The sequence below is a fragment of the Lycium barbarum genome, chromosome 10 (genome assembly GCF_019175385.1).
Source record: "Lycium barbarum isolate Lr01 chromosome 10, ASM1917538v2, whole genome shotgun sequence".
Lineage (NCBI taxonomy): Eukaryota > Viridiplantae > Streptophyta > Magnoliopsida > Solanales > Solanaceae > Lycium > Lycium barbarum.
Window position 1 is genome coordinate 89,915,553 of NC_083346.1, and position 17,080 is coordinate 89,932,632.

The following is a 17,080-nucleotide window of genomic DNA, read 5'->3' on the forward strand; positions in this document are numbered from 1 at the left end:
CTATTTCAATTTTGTTTGCTATCCTTTTTTTTCTTTCCGATTAGTATTGCACATTAGTTTATTTTACTGGAAACCCACATGCTTAAAATTTTGGGTCCGACTCTGCCTCAAGCTTTAAAAATGGATACACAGCCCCCCAATGATTGTTACAACATAGTAACCTCTTTTTGGTTTATTCTACTAAAACAGAGTTGTGGCAAGGTAGCTTTTGGTTTAAAAAAAGGTGAAAACGAAATTGAAAATTTCCAAAATTCTTTAGAAAAACTCCTCTCTCATGGTATTTGACCTGAAAAAAGAAATGAAATATAGAAAATATTTCAGGAAAATTTTAAAATTTAGGGAGACGAGAATAGGGATGGCAAACGGAGTGGTGCGGGTGAGGAATGGGGCGGGTTTTAGGCTATGTGCGGCGGTGCGAGTTAAAGGATATGCTGGGTGCCGGACGGGTTGAGGGTTTAAACAAAAAAGAAATTAAAAATTAAGTTCTTGATACTGAACATCGTTAGGCGTGCAAAGGCATTAAAATTAGATTTAATTGTTAACTTTTGTGTTCGAACCAGTAATTTAAAGAAACCAGTTTCTATTTTTTAAAATCTCAAAAAGCAGAAAAACGTTAAGAACAACTTAACAGAAATCTAGAAGAATCAGAAATTTCCAAACCCACAAGTTTCTTGTGTGTCCTTAAGAAATTCCTCCCAAGATAGAACGGAAAAAACTATCCTACAATAGTGACAATGTAAATTGCAGAACTTTAATGAACTTAAATGGTGGCAGCAAATCACACTGGACACTACATTTTTCTTTTGAAAACGATGCAAAATGCAAGAGTGAGAGGACATAAAAATAGGTTATTTTTCAATAGTTCAAAACTGAGGTGAAGCCTCGGAATTTATAGCCGAACGTTCGGGTATCAAGAGGTGCAGACATGCTTGTTCGTAGTGGCAGTGTCTATTCGTTTGGGGAAAATAAAATCCGTGAAGCCGAGCCGAGCGACGACAATGGCTCGAGGTGAGACTCTTTTCTCAATTCTTTAAGAGGTATAAGAAGTGATTCTATACATAAGCACGTAAGAAGTGATTACCCCACCAATGAGGGACAAAGTGCCTTTGCAAAAATGAAATTTGTTTGAATTTCATTTCCCTCCATTTTATTTCCATCATTTCCCAATTCACACTATATATATATATATATATATATATATATATATATATATATATATATATATATATATTATAATAAAATTATTTTCTGTCATCTCATCAAAAGTAAATTTAATCGAAGTCACGCTTAACATTGACTTAACTATATATTTCACCATGTTTACTTTATGATAGAGTTTCATTTTCATCAAAACTCCTTTCATATATTGTGCTATTTTAACTTACCAAATAAATAAAATACAAACTGTAACTTTTAACAAATGAAATACCAACAATCACAACAGACTTTCGGATTTTTTATATTGAAAGCGCCCTAGGGAGTGTAAAAGATAGTAAGACATAGATCTGTAATTTTTGTCTCCGATATTCCAGCAATAAATAAACAAATGAATGAGAAAAAAAACTTAACTTTAGACAACTAAAAAAAACTAAGAAGGATTAAATGACACTAAGGAAGAAAGGAGGCGACCTGTAATTTCATTGAGCAACTGAGAAGTCATGGAAGGAGATGATAATAAAAGTTAATATTAAATTAAGGGATTACATTTAGCGAGAAAATAACTTTTTAAAAATGAATCACGATTTAATATTATATACTCAAATTAAGAAATTAAAAAAAAAAAAATGTTAAGCGGGGCTGTTGAAAACAGTAAATTATGCTATGTGAAGTGAACGGGTTAAAGTCTCTGTGGGTCATATGTGGATTTGTCTTACAATCGCACTGCACCGCACCGCTTACCATCCCTAGACGAGATATAGAAGAAAGTGTTCGCAACTGGGAGGGGTTCTAAGTTCAGGTAAGGCAAATTAGAATAGGAGGTTTAGAAAATAAACCACTTATATTGTATTATGGTCAAGGAAATAACATGTTTCATAAACAAGATCCATTTTTAGTATGTAAAGTATTACTCCCTCCGGTTCAAAGTGTTTATTTAGCTTTTAGCACACCCCTTAAGAAAATACTATTTCTAGAGAAAAATAGGTATTTTGAATCAACTACTCTTAATTAAATAGGTATTGAAATCTGGTCACTTAGCACTTAATAAGGGTAAATATAAAAAAATAAAGTTAATTCGTTTTTAATTATGTGAGGAGACCCTTATTTTGAACCAAAATAATGGAATTCCTTCGTTTTTAATCAGATGTTTCAGATTTGAGTTGTATATGAAAAATTACTTTTACAATGTCCCCTTGAATGGTCGAGACCCAATGCGGGTACCTATAACCGAGAGGAAAACAAAATAGAATTCGAAAAATTTGGAATATATACCAAATCATATTACCTTTTACTTACAGATGCCCCATTGAATGCCACAAAGATGAACATGCACTTCAGCCAAGTTATTTCTACCGCATCCCAACTGAATAGTGTGAGCTGTGACTTTTTTTTTTTGGTCAAATTAAAATAATTTATTTAACCAAGTAACTCATTATACACAACTAGCTCTTTTTGGACTGAAGAGCCAATCCCTCATTGATTCCCTATCGGGAAAAGGGTTAAATTTACCCTCTAAGTATAGTTTATAGTTTAAATTTGCCCTTCATCAAAGTTGGAAATCAAATTTGTCCTCCCTGTTAGGATACTTGTTATATTTGCCCTTTTTTGGATGGAAGTGTGACTTGCACTAAAAACTTAGCCACGTAGGCTACACGTAGACTCCCAAACTCAATTATTTTAACTCATAACCCGTGACCCGTTTACCCATCATATAAAATAATACAAACATAATCCTTTTATTTTAGAAAAGATAAAAGAGAGGGAACGAAAAGCTCTACTGCTCTACAGGTGCATTTTTTCAAGGTTGGGTCCACAACATGTGTGCCAATTCCCTCAGACACTTCATATCCAACATCACCATTGAAATAGATCTCACAATTTTCAGCAATAACCTCATAGTCCTTGTAAAGCTCTACTGTTGTAGGACTGTAGTTGGTAGCCCATGTACCTCACTTTCATTGGCTACCAACATGTCCATTACCTATACAATATTAAAGTGTTAGTTTTATGTGTCAAAACTAAATAGACAAGCTAAAATAATTGAGTTTGGGAGTCTACGTGGAGTCTACGTGGCTAATTTTTTAGTCCAAGTCACACTTCCATCCAAAAAAGGGCAAATATAACAAGTATCCTAACGGGGAGGGAAAATTTGACCCCAAATTTTGACGGAGGGCAAATTTAAACTATAAACCATACTTGGAGGGTAAATTTGACCATTTTCCCTTCCCTATTCTAAGCTATCACTAAGCATTTACAGAGATAAAGATAGCCTATACAGGATAACTATGTAGCCTATTCCATTTACAAAATTTCTCCCCTCTAATGTGCAGTTGCAGTTTGACATATCTGATGATCAGCACACTAGATTTGCATTTAGCCTTGAATCTTCTTGAATTTCTTCCTGCCCAAATTTGATACACTGTTGCAGCAAAGATGAACGTCTATTGTTAGCACCGGTTTGGTTAGCCATTTTATTTCCTCAGCCCATGAACCAACTTGTCTTGTTACCCCCTTCCACTTGAGAAGAGTAGCCCAAATGAATCTGGTATACTTGCATTCAAAACATAAGTGATCCAAAGTTTCCACAGCCACAGTATTGCATAGGACACATGAATCCCCCATTTCGCTAATCTATCCATAGTTGCAAGCAGGGGCGGAGCCAGCCCTTCGGGTGGGGGTTCAGCCGAACCCCGTAGCTTTTGTCCGAACCATATATTTATATTAAAAATTTTATCAAAATATGTACAAATTATTAATTAAGAACCCAGTAACTTTAATGAATTAGAACCCCGAACCCACAAGCTTCGAATCCTAGCTCCGCCTCTGGTTGCAAGCCTATTCTGGACTGCCAGCCACGATATGAACTGGTGTCTGTGCATGTAAGTTGTAACTTGTAACTACCGCCACTTCTGTAACAATTCAACCCCTCTTTTTGAGAGTTTGTACTCCAAAACATGTTTGAGACTTTGTATAAGTCAACAATACCATTTGGAACTTGTTGGCATGGTATGGGTTGAAAATCGAGGGTCTCAGGTGAGTTTCGGCACCACCGCACCAGATTTGATATTGTAAATTTTCCTGGTGCATCCTTCAGAGGGATCGCGACACAAAGAACCATTGAGTATCAAGATCACACACAAGGTGTCGCAACCACATAAAGTAAAAAGGGTGCGTTGACTTTAATCAATTGTTCAATGCAATGGCGGTGATGGGAGCGCGATCTCCAAGGGTAAAACTTCATCAGGATCGTGATCACACAGAGTACGTCATTGTTATTGCCAACAGAATGTTTACCAAAAATCTGTGCAAGAGAAACCTGACTCTGTCCTAATTGTTGGATTGCCAAAATATGGTCCACATCTGCCCTGATCTGGAAGTGGGACAACAATATGCAATCAGGAGTAAAAATGAGTCCATACACTGAAATGGAAAACTTCTGCTAGGAAAAATCTAATACTTCCTCATTGCTGGACTAGATAATGGGAAAGGAGGATAAAGGAAAACCAGATACAGTGTTATTGTTTTTGGACATCTTGAGCCATTAGAGTGCAATATACCGGTCATTGATATGGTTAAGTGTGCCTTGTTGACAATAATAGAATGAGAAGACTAGAGAGAAAGAACTTACAGCCAGCAGATATGATGATTTGTTCTCAATTTCACGGATCATACTACTACGAACGTCTGCAACACTTGAAGAGGAATCACATTGTCACGACCCAACTCGTGAATCGTTAGGGCACCCACACTATCCCCCTGTGGGCAAACCTTCCCTTATAACCTAACATTAAATCCGAAATACGAAAGTAAAGCTTGAATAACCGGGTCACAATAGATATATATATAAATAACGAAAGTGCGGAAGTAAGGAAATACTACAACCCAAGGATCTAGTCTGAAATGGTACAAGAGCAACTATCAATAATACAAGTATGAATACTAGAACTAGTCTCATGAATACATAGTAATAACTGTCTCAAGAGTAAGTAAAAAGACAGGTAATCAAGAGGATCCTCGGAGCTGCGGATCAGGAACATTGCTCACCCTGGAGTCTCAATCAGGTAGCCTCGGAATCACTCGAGAGGACGGGAGCTGGAGCCAACAACAAACTTTGCGCCTAAGAAAAAGTGCAACAAGTGTAGTATGAGTACAAACACACGTACTCGTAGGTATCATAGACCGACAACGATTAGTTCAGGCATATACATAGACAACAATTAACAGATAGGACAGATAAGCAATCGACATAACACATAATAACGACAATCAGGAAAGTCACGCCATAATGATAGCCACAATGGAACTCAACAACTCAAGTCATAAGCCTAGGTGAAGCCTCTAATCCACAAGTCCATCAAGTCATCAAATAAACCCTCACAAATACAATAATTCAGTATGTCAACAACCACAAATCAATAAATAATGTACCATGCGATGATGTGGAATGAATGTAATAATATGCTATGCAATGCCCTCAGGCCTCCTCTCCGTACCGTACGCACATGCTAAGGACAATGTCACAATAGTCATGACTCATAGGGGACTAGCGAAGTCCATGTACTATGCTCGCTCCGATATGTACCTCGGAGCATGAGCACTTTCTTCTGCTCCGGTATGTTACCTCGGATCACGGGCACTCTTTTCTGCTCCGGTATGTTACATCGGCACTCTCTCTCTTTTACGATCTCTGGCAAAGACCTCGGAGGCTCTCACTTATCATCATTTTAAATGTAATCATGGCAATCAATAACACATGAAATATGGTATGTATGCCATGCATAAATCAACCTCATCATTATCACATATCATAGAAGCCATAATAATTTCCATGAATGCAAATCATAATCCGAGTTATTAGTATCAGTCCTTCCACATTTCATAAGATCAATGAGATAAGTAAGATATCAAGAACTAGGAAGTGTCACATCAATACATAGAAATCACAAGTATGGCGACAAGCCCACATAACAACTGACAATACCAACCTAGTCAGAATACAACTCCACACCATGCCCGAAGGCATATCAACCTATCGTGCTTTCTCCATTAATCACTACTATACATATACGATTTGCTAATCGAAGTCTAGATATAAGTAAACCATGCCCTACCTCGAAGCCGAGCAGGTGCCACGAACTAATCTTCTAGAGCTTTCCCCTTTCGAAGAGCCTCCGAACAATCAAAGTCTATCAAATCATTATTCTACATTAGACTACAAAACTAACAATACCCATATTTCCACAAAACCATTCGGAATTAAAAACTACCTTTAAAAAGAGGACCTCAGGCCCAACTAAAAGAGGAATTTATAAGAAATTTAGGCCACCCAAGGTTTAGGAAGTTCAATAACCCATAATCACCACAATTTAGTCTCAATTATGCATCAGTTGCACTATTTCATCAAAAAACCCCAATTTATAAGAAATCCTTATTTTCCATAATCAAGATTTCAAGTAAAAGAGGAATTCAAGGTTGGCAACTAGTTACCCAATGATTTAATGACTAGAATCAAGGAAATTTCCCAATAAAACATGATTTAGAAAGAAAGATGGTTCCAAATCAACCTAGGATTTATCATCCCAAAACCCCCCAACTTAAACATGGTTTTCTAACATGATTTCTCCACTTTAATGGTAACACAAACACTTAAAAGAAGGTAGAAGACTTACCCAATGGAAGATTCCACAAAAGCTTACCAAATTCGTCGCCCAAGACCTCTAAGTCTCCAATTTTGTGAATGGGAAGAAATGGTTCGAATTTGGGAACTTAAGGTTCTGAACCCAGCGATCTCGCATATGAGGATCCCCCTCCCCCAGATGCGGCCTCGCATCTAAAGAGAAATATCCGCAGCTGCGGACTCATTAAACAGCTCATTACCTCGCATCGGAGAACCAAGTCCCACATAGGCGGGCCCGCAGATGTGACCCCAATTCCGCACATTCGGACACTAGAAACCAGAAAATTTTGATTTTCACCAAGTTCAGCCTGACACTCATCCGAGACCTCCCGGATACAAACCAATCATACAACCACTATAAAAACACGCTACGAACGCATCCGTGGCCTCGGATTTCCCAAACGAGGTCATCTTGACCCGCTCAACCCCCAAAACCAAGTTTCCAACCCAAGGACCAAAACGCCCCCAAGTGCCTCGGGAATCAAACCAAATATCCTACCACATCATAATTGACTATCCGGACCTAATGGAACTGATGGAAATCCCAAAAAGACACAAATACCCAAAAGTCAACTATTGGTCAACACTTTTTCACTTTTTCACTTTTCAACTTAAAATATTCTAAATTCCGTCAAGACTCTCCCGACTACTTCGGGAACCATGCCACCCATCCGCGTGGGTCAAAATCACTCTAACGGAATTAGTGGAAGGGTCAACGAGGGTAAATGTGTCAAAAGTGCATAAATGACCAAACGGGTCGTTACACTTATCGGGTGCATGCGATTATAACTTTGTGAATCCTCCCAACTATAATGACATTATCTGGGATCTCGACTAGTTGCATATCTTCATCGGTAATAGGCCATTTCTTTAGCTTCTTAACAAGGCTTAACCTCCTTGTGCTACTACATTTTGAGTCATCATCACTATGATCATAAGACAATCAAAGTAATTCCCTACTTTTCTCACTGCCATGAGGGCTAGAAATGTTATCACATGTCAACTACGTAACTCTTGTCGCAAACATGAGTTAACCCACCTCAAGTAGGCCAGCTCTTCAACCTCATTCAACCGACTTATTTGGAAACCCTCAACTTGTTTGTAAAGGTTTTCATTTTTGTGTCTCAACAAACAAGCCTCTGCTTTAATATTCTCAATTGTGTCTCCCTGATAGGAATAAAGTGAAACAAGATATAATCAAGCCAACCAATTACAATTATTCGACAAATTCATTTTTCCCTAAACAAACCATGAAAAATACAAGATAAAGGTTGAACCACATTTTTCAGTACTCCCCCCGTTCCAAAATACTTGTCATGTTCCACCTTTCGAGAGTCAAGACCCCCTACCCTTCGGACTCCATATATATTTTGACTCTATATATGTGGGCACTTGATATCTATGAGGGTTCACCCACCCCGGTTACAGCATTCCTTTCTATTGCGCCTAAAATCTCAATTTCTGCTAATATTTCATGTGTTTCTATTTATGGTTCTTATGGAGCTACATTGCAACAAATCTTCTTTTTCTGCAGCATTGCTTCTATGATCTTAGGAGCACTGGCCGCCATGGCCCAAATGAAAGTAAAAAGACTTCTAGCTCATAGTTCAATTGGACATGTAGGTTATATTCGTACTGGTTTCTCATGCGGAACCATGGAAGCAATTCAATCACTACTAATTGGTATCTTTATTTCTGCATCAACGATGATAGATGCATTCGCCATAGTTTTAGCATTACGGCAAACCCGTGTCAAATATATAGCTGATTTGGGTGCTTTAGCCAAAACGAATCCTATTTTAGCTATTACCTTCTCCATTACTATGTTCTCATACGCAGGAATACCCCCGTTAGCCAACTTTTGTAGAAAATTCTATTTGTTCTTCGCTGCTTTGGGTTGTGGGGCTTACTTCCTAGCCCCAGTAGGAGTAGTGACTAGCGTTATATGTCGTTGGGCGGCCGGAAGGTTGCCATGAGTAAGTAAGTTTGGGGGACCGAAAGCAGTTCTCCGTGTACCGGACACGTAGCTTACCGAATCAGTTGCGACACAGATGGGAATGCATGCTACGAAAGATAGGGTCGAGTCTGATACATCAACCGTCTACTCAATATCCTTGTACGAGTCCACAATGACTTCACGAGATGAATCTTGGTTTGGTGAATTGAAGTTGGCCTTAGGTCTAATAGGACTCCCAGTTACTGCGCGCGATCGTATACTGAGGTGCTCCCCGCCGGTTGTTGGAACGATGCGAGCCGGCCGGGTCTCGATTCAGAAAGATGAAGGTCCCAAAAGTCTAAATAGGGGGTTCTAAATTCCCTATCTCATTGGGGGCGAAAAACGAATTGACATCTCGATGTGATACAACCCTTTTGATTTTAGTTGGGAAAGAATGGCGAAATCCATCCGAACCGTCCAATGAAGAATAAGAGGAGAGCAAAGCGCCAATGGCGCGCGAAGTGCATACGGAACGGGCACGGAGAAAAAGAAGTGTGGAGGAGAAGCAGCCGAGGTCTATAAGGAGAGGGGCGTAGATTCAAAAGAAGGGAGAGGGGCATTCAACCACTTGATTGTAAGGAGAGGGGCTTTTTCGAAAGGCTAGAAAGTTTGACGTATATAGATATAGTGAGTGTGCGTGCGGGGTGTAGGTATACCACTTACGAGAAAGAACCCTAAGTCTATAAAGTAGTTAACCAAACACAAGTAACAAGTTCGTCAGTCCTTCCTCCGATGCCTCCCGTTCATTCTTCTTTATTTCATCATTTTGTTGTGTTGTTCTGTTCATAGGTCCCAATCCCTTCTTAGAAAGCCCTCTTCCCTTTCCTTAAGTTAAGAAAAAAAGAATGCTTCTTGATTGAACGGACATTGGTCGAACCTTTCTAACTGACACCCCAGTCATAATGCCACCCACGTCTTTTTTTTCTTTTGAACAAGCCTTTGAAATCCAAATTTTGGGTCCTTTTAGTTGAGTTCATAATAATAATGACTGGCAGGTTTCATTAATGAAAAGAAAAGCGGAGGTCCGCCATCTGCTAGCATTGTGGTTTTCCATCGATTCTTTATCAATGGCCCACCCTTTCTTTGAACCTTGTCAATGATCGAACTTAAAGATATGAACTGAGTGCCATTTGATGAGTAATTGAGAACAAAGGAGAGGGATATGGAAAGAATGAAGTAATGAAAGAGGAAGTCATTGCTAGTAGTAACAACTTGTCACGATCCATTGGTTCATATAGAATCCATGTCCTAGGAGTATTAAAAAACATTCTTTTCGCTAAGCGTATATAATAAAATAGAGTGAAAAGGTCCACCTCGAAACCAAGGGGGTACTAACTAACAGCTGAGTCCTCTCCGAACCACAGGAGATAGTTGCCCATCATACGGCTCATCAACTTCACTTGCCTCTATGAGAGGCTCGCTCTCGGTAGGTTCAGATCACTTACAATACACGGGCTCTACGAAGGAAGGGGTTGGGTTAGGAGCGTTTTCAATATGATTCTTTTCCTGTATTTGTTCGATGAGAAATGCGAGTCTCTTTTGTCCACTTTCTTCATCCCCCTCTATCAAAATGATCAAAAAGGAAGGCGAGCTTGCTTCTAATTCCCGTGTTTGATCTCTTCCATCTCTGCCTGGCTCGTTGTCACCTATGTTGAAGAAAGGTTTGGAACCCTGTAGAGAATGAAGAGGGGCCAAGGATCTTCCTCTCAACAGTGCTTTTCGAGGCTCCACTCTCCCCCCTTAATAAGTAAGGCCCCGTTAGCCTGGGCGAAGATGGGGATAAAGTGTAAGGATTGAATCCCCCTTAGCTCTGCCAGGCACTGGACAGGGGTTAGCTCGGTAAATGTGTAGAGCCAATTGTTGTGTGGTGTAGTAGTAGGCACTTCTAGGCCCCTTCCCGGCTACTGGATCACTCCAATGCTTCGGGTACTACGGACCCTCTGCCATCCATTGCAGCAGAGCCGTTTCATAAGCGGGGGGCTAAGCGCAGTTCTTTGAATCAAAGGTTGAATGAAATCGATTCTTTTTTAGCTATCAAAATCGAAACTGGATAGGATAGATGGATGAATCTATCTTTATATTCATATATATTACTAATCAAAATGGATTTCTATAGTGTTGTAGCGTAGCAAGAAGCCCCAAATCCTTGATTTGGATAGGAAAGACTGCACTGCTTTGGGCCTAGAAAGCGAAGGGAATGAGCTCGGCTTCTTCTCCTCCACACTTCTTTTTCTCCGTGCCCGTTCCGCATGCGCTTCGTGTGCCATTAGCGCTTTGATCTCCTCTTATTCTTCATTGGATGGTTCGGATGGACTTCGCCGTTCTTTCCCAACTAAAATCGAAAGGGCTGTATCATATCGAGAAGTTGATTCGTTTTTCGCCCCCAATGAGATGGGGAATTTGTAACCCCTTATTTAGACTTTTGGCCCTTCATCTTTCTGAATCGAGACCCGGCCGGCTTGCGTCGTTCCAACAATCGGCGGGGAGCACCTCAGTATACGATCACGCGCAGTAACTGGGAGTCCTATTAGACCTAAGGCCAACTTCAATTCACCAAACCAAGGTTCATCTCGTGTAGTCATTGTGGACTCGTACAAGGATATTGAGTAGACGGTTGATGTATCAGACTCGACCCTATCTTTCATAGCATGCATTCCCATTCGTGTCGCAACTGATTCGGTAAGCTACGTGTCCGGTGCACGGAGAACTGCCTTCTGTCCCCCAAACTTACTTACTCGTGGCAACCTTCCGGCCGCCCAACGACCTATAACGCTAGTCACTACTCCCACTGGGCTAGGCAGTAAGCCCCACAACCCAAAGCAGCGAAGAACAAATAGATTTTGCTACAAAAGCCGGCTAACGGGGGTATTCCTGCGTATGAGAACATAGTAATGGAGAAGGTAATAGCCAAAATAGGATTCTTTTTGGCTAGAGCGCCCAAATCAGCTATATATTTGACACGGGTTTGCCATAATGCTAAAACTATGGCGAATGCATCTATCGTCGTTGATGCATAAATAAAGATACCAATTAGTAGTGATTGAATTCCTTCTATGGTTCCGCATGAGAAACCAGTACGAATATAACCAACATGTCCAATTGAACTATGAGCTAGAAGTTTTTTTACTTTCGCTTGGGCCATGGCGGCCAGTGCTCCTAAGATCATAGAAGCAATGCTGCAGAAAAAGAAGATTTGTTACAATCTAGCTCCATAAGAACCATAAATAGATACACATGAAATATTAGCAGAAATAGAGATTTTAGGCGCAATAGAAAGGAATGCTGTAACCGGGGTGGGTGAACCCTCATAGATATCAGGTGCCCACATATATAGAGTCAAAAGATATATAGATCCAAAGGGTAGGGGGTTTTCTTTGGGGCTCGAGAGATGGAATAGATAGGGCCCCACAAGTGTTGAATTTGCCGCTGGGGAATTCACACAAAAGGTAACGAGGAATTCTCAACGAAAAAAGTGCTCTCTGAACCGAACGTGAAAGTAGTTTTCCATCAGACGGCTTTTCCTGTAACTCTACTCTCGACTTGGATTATATATCCAAAAAGGTTCGCTCTCGGCCATTCCACACGCTGCCTAGCAGAGACGAGGTTATCTGAAGTGGATTCTCTCTTTTGTAGTAGATGCCGAACCTACTGTGCCCCATTGACTAAGAAGGGGGCGGACACAACAGCTACATGGACCCCTTCCTTTCAGTTGTTGCCAGCGCTTTCCCGGGCCGAGCCGGAATTTTGGATTCAAAAGGGCAGGCAAAGCCCGAAGGCTGCTATCCCAATAGGAAGGGTGAAACGAGGAGAGGGCCCGACAATCATACCACGACGGTAAAAAATGCGTGTTCCCTTCAGATAAGACGCACCGTAGGCCATCCTCGGCCTTCGTCGTTTTCGATGAAAAAAATCTCGATCTCTCACAAAACAATTGTGACATAAAGAGCAGATGGATCCTATCCCCTTATATCGAACACTCATTCCTATCTATTGATAGAAAGATCTTTGTCAAATACCGGACTTTTCCTTTTTTTTTAGGAATTACTCATATCCAAAGCAGTTTTTCACAAGCACCCCACCCTATACAACTAGTTGGGGGGGGGGGGCTGTTCTTTGAATCAGACAAAGTAAGTAGTAGGGGCATTCAGCCACTTGACTATAAGGAGAGGGGCTTCATAGAAACTTTCATTCTAAAGGAAAGCGAAGAACCAACCTTTAGTCAATAGGAGCCCTACTTCCCTCTTTCCTACCTCATCACTTCAATTCAAGGGCAAACCCATTTCCTAGTCACCGGGCGGAGCGCACCTTTGGTACTTCAATAGGGCGAGCAGTTTGATAGTGACTTCTTTCGTTTGGTAGGGCGAGGAAAGGCTACTTCAATGATGGAAACAGCCAAAAACTCGAGAGGGTCGCCTTTGGAGAAGCGATTGCCAGTAACCAAACCTTACTCTGATTATGTCGTGAGGCTGACTGAATCCAATCCATAAACCCAGAAATAAAAGGTTGTTCGTTCCCTTTCGTCAAGTAGGTAAAGTAGGCATATGAACCACTTTGCCTTAGACTCTATTGGAACAAAGCAAAGAAGGAGGCGGAATAGAGAATGGAAAGGGACAAGGGCGGTCTTGCTTGGCGCGAAGGCTGCTAGTTCGAGGGTAGAGTACAGTACTAAAGGTCATCGGACTTCCAGGCGATTTTTCTTTTGGGCAACTGCTCACCGTTGGATCTCGCCAATACAGCCCCCTATAGTTTTCATTACCGAGATTTTTTTTAATTGTTCCTAGGGATTATTTGGGGAATCTGCTCCCATGCTGCAAACAGTCAAATCTGAACTGAACCCTCTCGCTTTTCTTTCTTTCCTCGCGAGCAGGAAGCACACCAACAGCGTGCGTTAGGTGATTCTACTGTGTTTTTTGCACTTGACTGGGTGGACAGTTGACCGGAAGATAACTTCAATTCGCCCGGCCAGTAGGCGGGTGGCGTGCTTATCTTGTGTGACAACACTACAGAGCGAGTTGCTCTTCTAGGCGGGCTAGCTGTGTGACAACACTACAGAGAAAGCGGCGCTTTCGTGTAACATGCTATAGGTCTCAACGCCCTTACGAGGTAGTGATGAGTTTCACGCGCTCTAAGCCCGGCCCGCGCTGCGGTTAGAAAGATTGGCCGCAGAGCGGTACCACCCACCCTACCCTACCACCTATAGGCGGCCGTCCTACAACCGCCCGAAAAGGAACTGCAGTGATCTTGAATAGGGATCCTACAGCGATAAATAGAATCCCATAAAAATACCACTAGATCGAGCACCAGTGATTTCGTATCCGGTCAAAATCTTGGCTAATTGATCGAAGTGGGTAGCTCCAGTAGACCCATAGATCATGGAACAAATAGGGTGGGTAGGCCTAAGCACCACACTACACGTATAGACGCGAACCCCCCTCGTTACCGTACGTGCGACTCTCACCGCATACGGCTCGCACAAAGACTCCTAAATCCATCCCGAGCCCTTTCTTCCACCTCTCCTCTCCAATCCTCGATCAAACTTGCGTTCCCCAGGCGCTATGAAATGGGGGTCTTTCCTTCGCCTATCGTATGTATCGGCTTGGCTTCGTCCCGAACCAAGGAGGCATTCTGGCGGACGCATGCGTGTAGGAAGGCCGACGACTACATAAGCTAAAAGACTACGACTACAAGACAGGCCGGAAGCGACTCGCTTCTATTCTCGTTGGGATTGGATATAGATGGGAAATCTATAGATCGTAGTAGTTCGCCAACCTCTCTAACTAACATACGATACAATTTCACTTCACGGCACGGCCAAAAAAAAGAAAGAGCTTCGCTCGGTTGGCCTTCCTACGCTGACGAATGCCTCTTTTCTCTTCTCTGAAGTCTACAACAACCAAGTGGGAGAGGCAGGATTCGAACCTACGTAGAAAAAATTCAACAGATTTACAGTCTGCCGCTTTTGACCACTCGGCCACTCTCCCCTTCCCGGGCCGAGGCCCTCCTCAATGGGTTCTAATTCGTTGAAGGGGGGCGGCGCCCTGAATCAATCAAAAAGCTTATTGATTTCATTTCAGGGAACTAAGACGATTAGCTTAGCTAGCGTTCCGGGAGAATCTAGTCATTTAAGAAATTCGTTGCCACTAGTAAATTAGACCATCCCCTCCCAAAAAGAACTCAGAGCCTAAAGAGAAGAGAGTTCAGTCTACAAAAAGTTGGCAGAGCTTTAGCCATTGGGCCACATCCATCTATCCTAAACAGTAAGCCTTTTCTTGTTCGTTCTTCGAATGACGCTAGTGGAGACTAATTCCTTCCGGCTAATGAAGATACCACTCCAGTCTTTCCAGTGGATCCTTCCCTAAGAATGGAACGAACCAAGTTAACCTATACGAGAGTGAGGAATAAAAACCAACAATCAACTTCCCGCTTTTGATGTCCCACGATTCTGCTAGTTTAGAAACAAAGGAGAAGGACACCACCGGAGGCAAGCGCTAGGTCAGAAAAGCGATAACTCCAAAATCTCCCCAAGTAGGATTCGAACCTACGACCAATCGGTTAACAGCCGACCGCTCTACCACTGAGCTACTGAGGAACAACGGACAACATGTTGGAAGCCGACTCTCGTTCTTTGGACCAACCTATGACCGAAGAAAAATGAGTTCGTCACTCTTTTTCACATACACCGGGAGAAAAGGTTACGATAGCAAGCCCCTCCCCGGCCGGAGAGCCTCCAGGACAAGGAGGCGGCGATCAACCATCCACTCTCGAGATTCATATTGATCAATAGATCTCCGCGTCCTGCCAGTTCGCTAAGTAGACTCACTCTACCGAGGGGCAACAAAGGCTGGAACTCTTCCTGCCAAAAACAAGGGACCTACTTCTCATCCTAGGAGTTAGCAGGTATGAAAGAGTCCCCTCTCTGTCTGTCTCTCCGAGTTTCTACTACTAAGTAGCACTTCTGCTATTCAATCATAGAATCGATTCCGATCAAGCTGAAAAAAGGCAGCCCTATATATGTTTGTTATTAGTAAAGCGCTAAGGCCCTATCTATAGTAAGGGGCCCTTTCTTGCTCGTTAGCGCTGTTTTTTGATTGCAGCTAGGGCGCCCCTTTTCTTTCTCAAAGTCAACTTTCTCCCTTCTTAGTCAAGCTTTGAAGTCCCTACTTTATTTAGATTGTTGGGATATTTGAAGAAGCGCAGGTTTGGAACCCTATACCTATACAAGGGGCTGGTCTCGATCTCGCTTGGTGGTACCCCTCTCGATGATTGTTGACTCAACATTGATTTCGTGCTTGAGTTGGAGGGCTCTCCCTCCATCCATCGAGTCAAGTAATTCGCTATCGGAAATTTCTCCGCCGCCTATCTCATGCCATGCTTCTTCTTTCTCCGAATCGGTTCCTAGTGTCAGTCAATCAAGATTCGCCATCAAGAGAGGGAAGAGCCTTGCCTTTAGGTTAGGCCGGTCTCATCATTCACGCAATTCCCCCGTCCATCGATTGATCACGCGAGTACGCATCCAGTCAGCGCATAGCGAATGAAAAAAGCGTTCATCCTGGATTCTCTTCCTCAAGAAAAATGTCTATCAATTGATCCCTATTCATTCGGTCAAAGTCTCCACTTTTCACGCCCCTCTACGTTGAGATGCACCATGTTGATAGGAATCGGCAAAGACCTTCTTGTACACGTCCTCGAGGGCAGCATTCATGGCAATCATCACTACTTTCTCCCGAGGGCATGGTATGGCTTTGTTCTTGGTCTTGTTTAATAGATGTCGAGTGCCGCTTTTCCCCGTCCGAGAATCTCCATCTGCTCTAAGTGGGCGCGAGCTAGAATCCTTATGTCAGCTTGGTTGTTCAAAAGACTGTCTCTTTACCCCTTGCATCTTCATCTTTTCGAAAGCCCAGACCATTCTTCTGGATCTGCATTAGTCCTATTTCAGGTGCAAAGCCTCTTCAATAAAGACCTCTTTTTTGGATTTCTCATTTTGTTGATTGAAAGAGAATAAGCGCTATCCATTGAGTAAAGAGAGGGTTTGCTACAGTGATTCGGGCGGTTGGTGGCCCCTTCGAGAGTTGCGGGTCCTTGCCGCTGCATGAGTGTTAGCTCACGCTCAAAACTCCTTCCGACACGAGTCCTAGTCGTTGCGCTGCGGTCCGTTTCCCGGCTTCGCTTGCGCGATTTGCACTTCTGATTGGTTCCAGCCATCCCCAACCAACATGAATGGACTATGAAGGGGTCAGTCAAGCGGTTCG

At 42.1% G+C, this 17,080-nt stretch overlaps 1 protein-coding gene, 2 non-coding genes and 1 pseudogene across 3 annotated transcripts; 1 reads left to right on the forward strand and 3 right to left on the reverse strand.

The window, feature by feature from the left end:
* Window positions 1-8,178: 8,178 nt before the first annotated feature.
* On the forward strand, window positions 8,179-8,811 carry LOC132615428 (NADH-ubiquinone oxidoreductase chain 2-like). Its single transcript, XM_060330034.1, has one exon. The coding sequence runs from the start codon at window positions 8,218-8,220 to the stop codon at window positions 8,809-8,811; it is 594 nt and encodes a 197-aa protein (XP_060186017.1). The 5' UTR covers window positions 8,179-8,217.
* A 2,515-nt stretch (window positions 8,812-11,326) lies between these two features.
* LOC132615049 (NADH-ubiquinone oxidoreductase chain 2-like) lies at window positions 11,327-12,735 on the reverse strand (annotated as a pseudogene).
* Window positions 12,736-14,729: 1,994 nt separating this feature from the next.
* Window positions 14,730-14,812, reverse strand: TRNAY-GUA (transfer RNA tyrosine (anticodon GUA)). The gene has a single exon. It is a non-coding gene; the product is annotated as a tRNA-Tyr (tRNA).
* Window positions 14,813-15,348: 536 nt separating this feature from the next.
* Window positions 15,349-15,420, reverse strand: TRNAN-GUU (transfer RNA asparagine (anticodon GUU)). Its single transcript has one exon. It is a non-coding gene; the product is annotated as a tRNA-Asn (tRNA).
* Window positions 15,421-17,080: the final 1,660 nt, after the last annotated feature.

What these genes read in the sequence shown, in the direction of transcription:
- LOC132615428 (XM_060330034.1), top strand. Translation starts at nt 8,218, where the DNA reads ATGTGGGCACTTGATATCTATGAGGGTTCACCCACCCCGGTTACAGCA.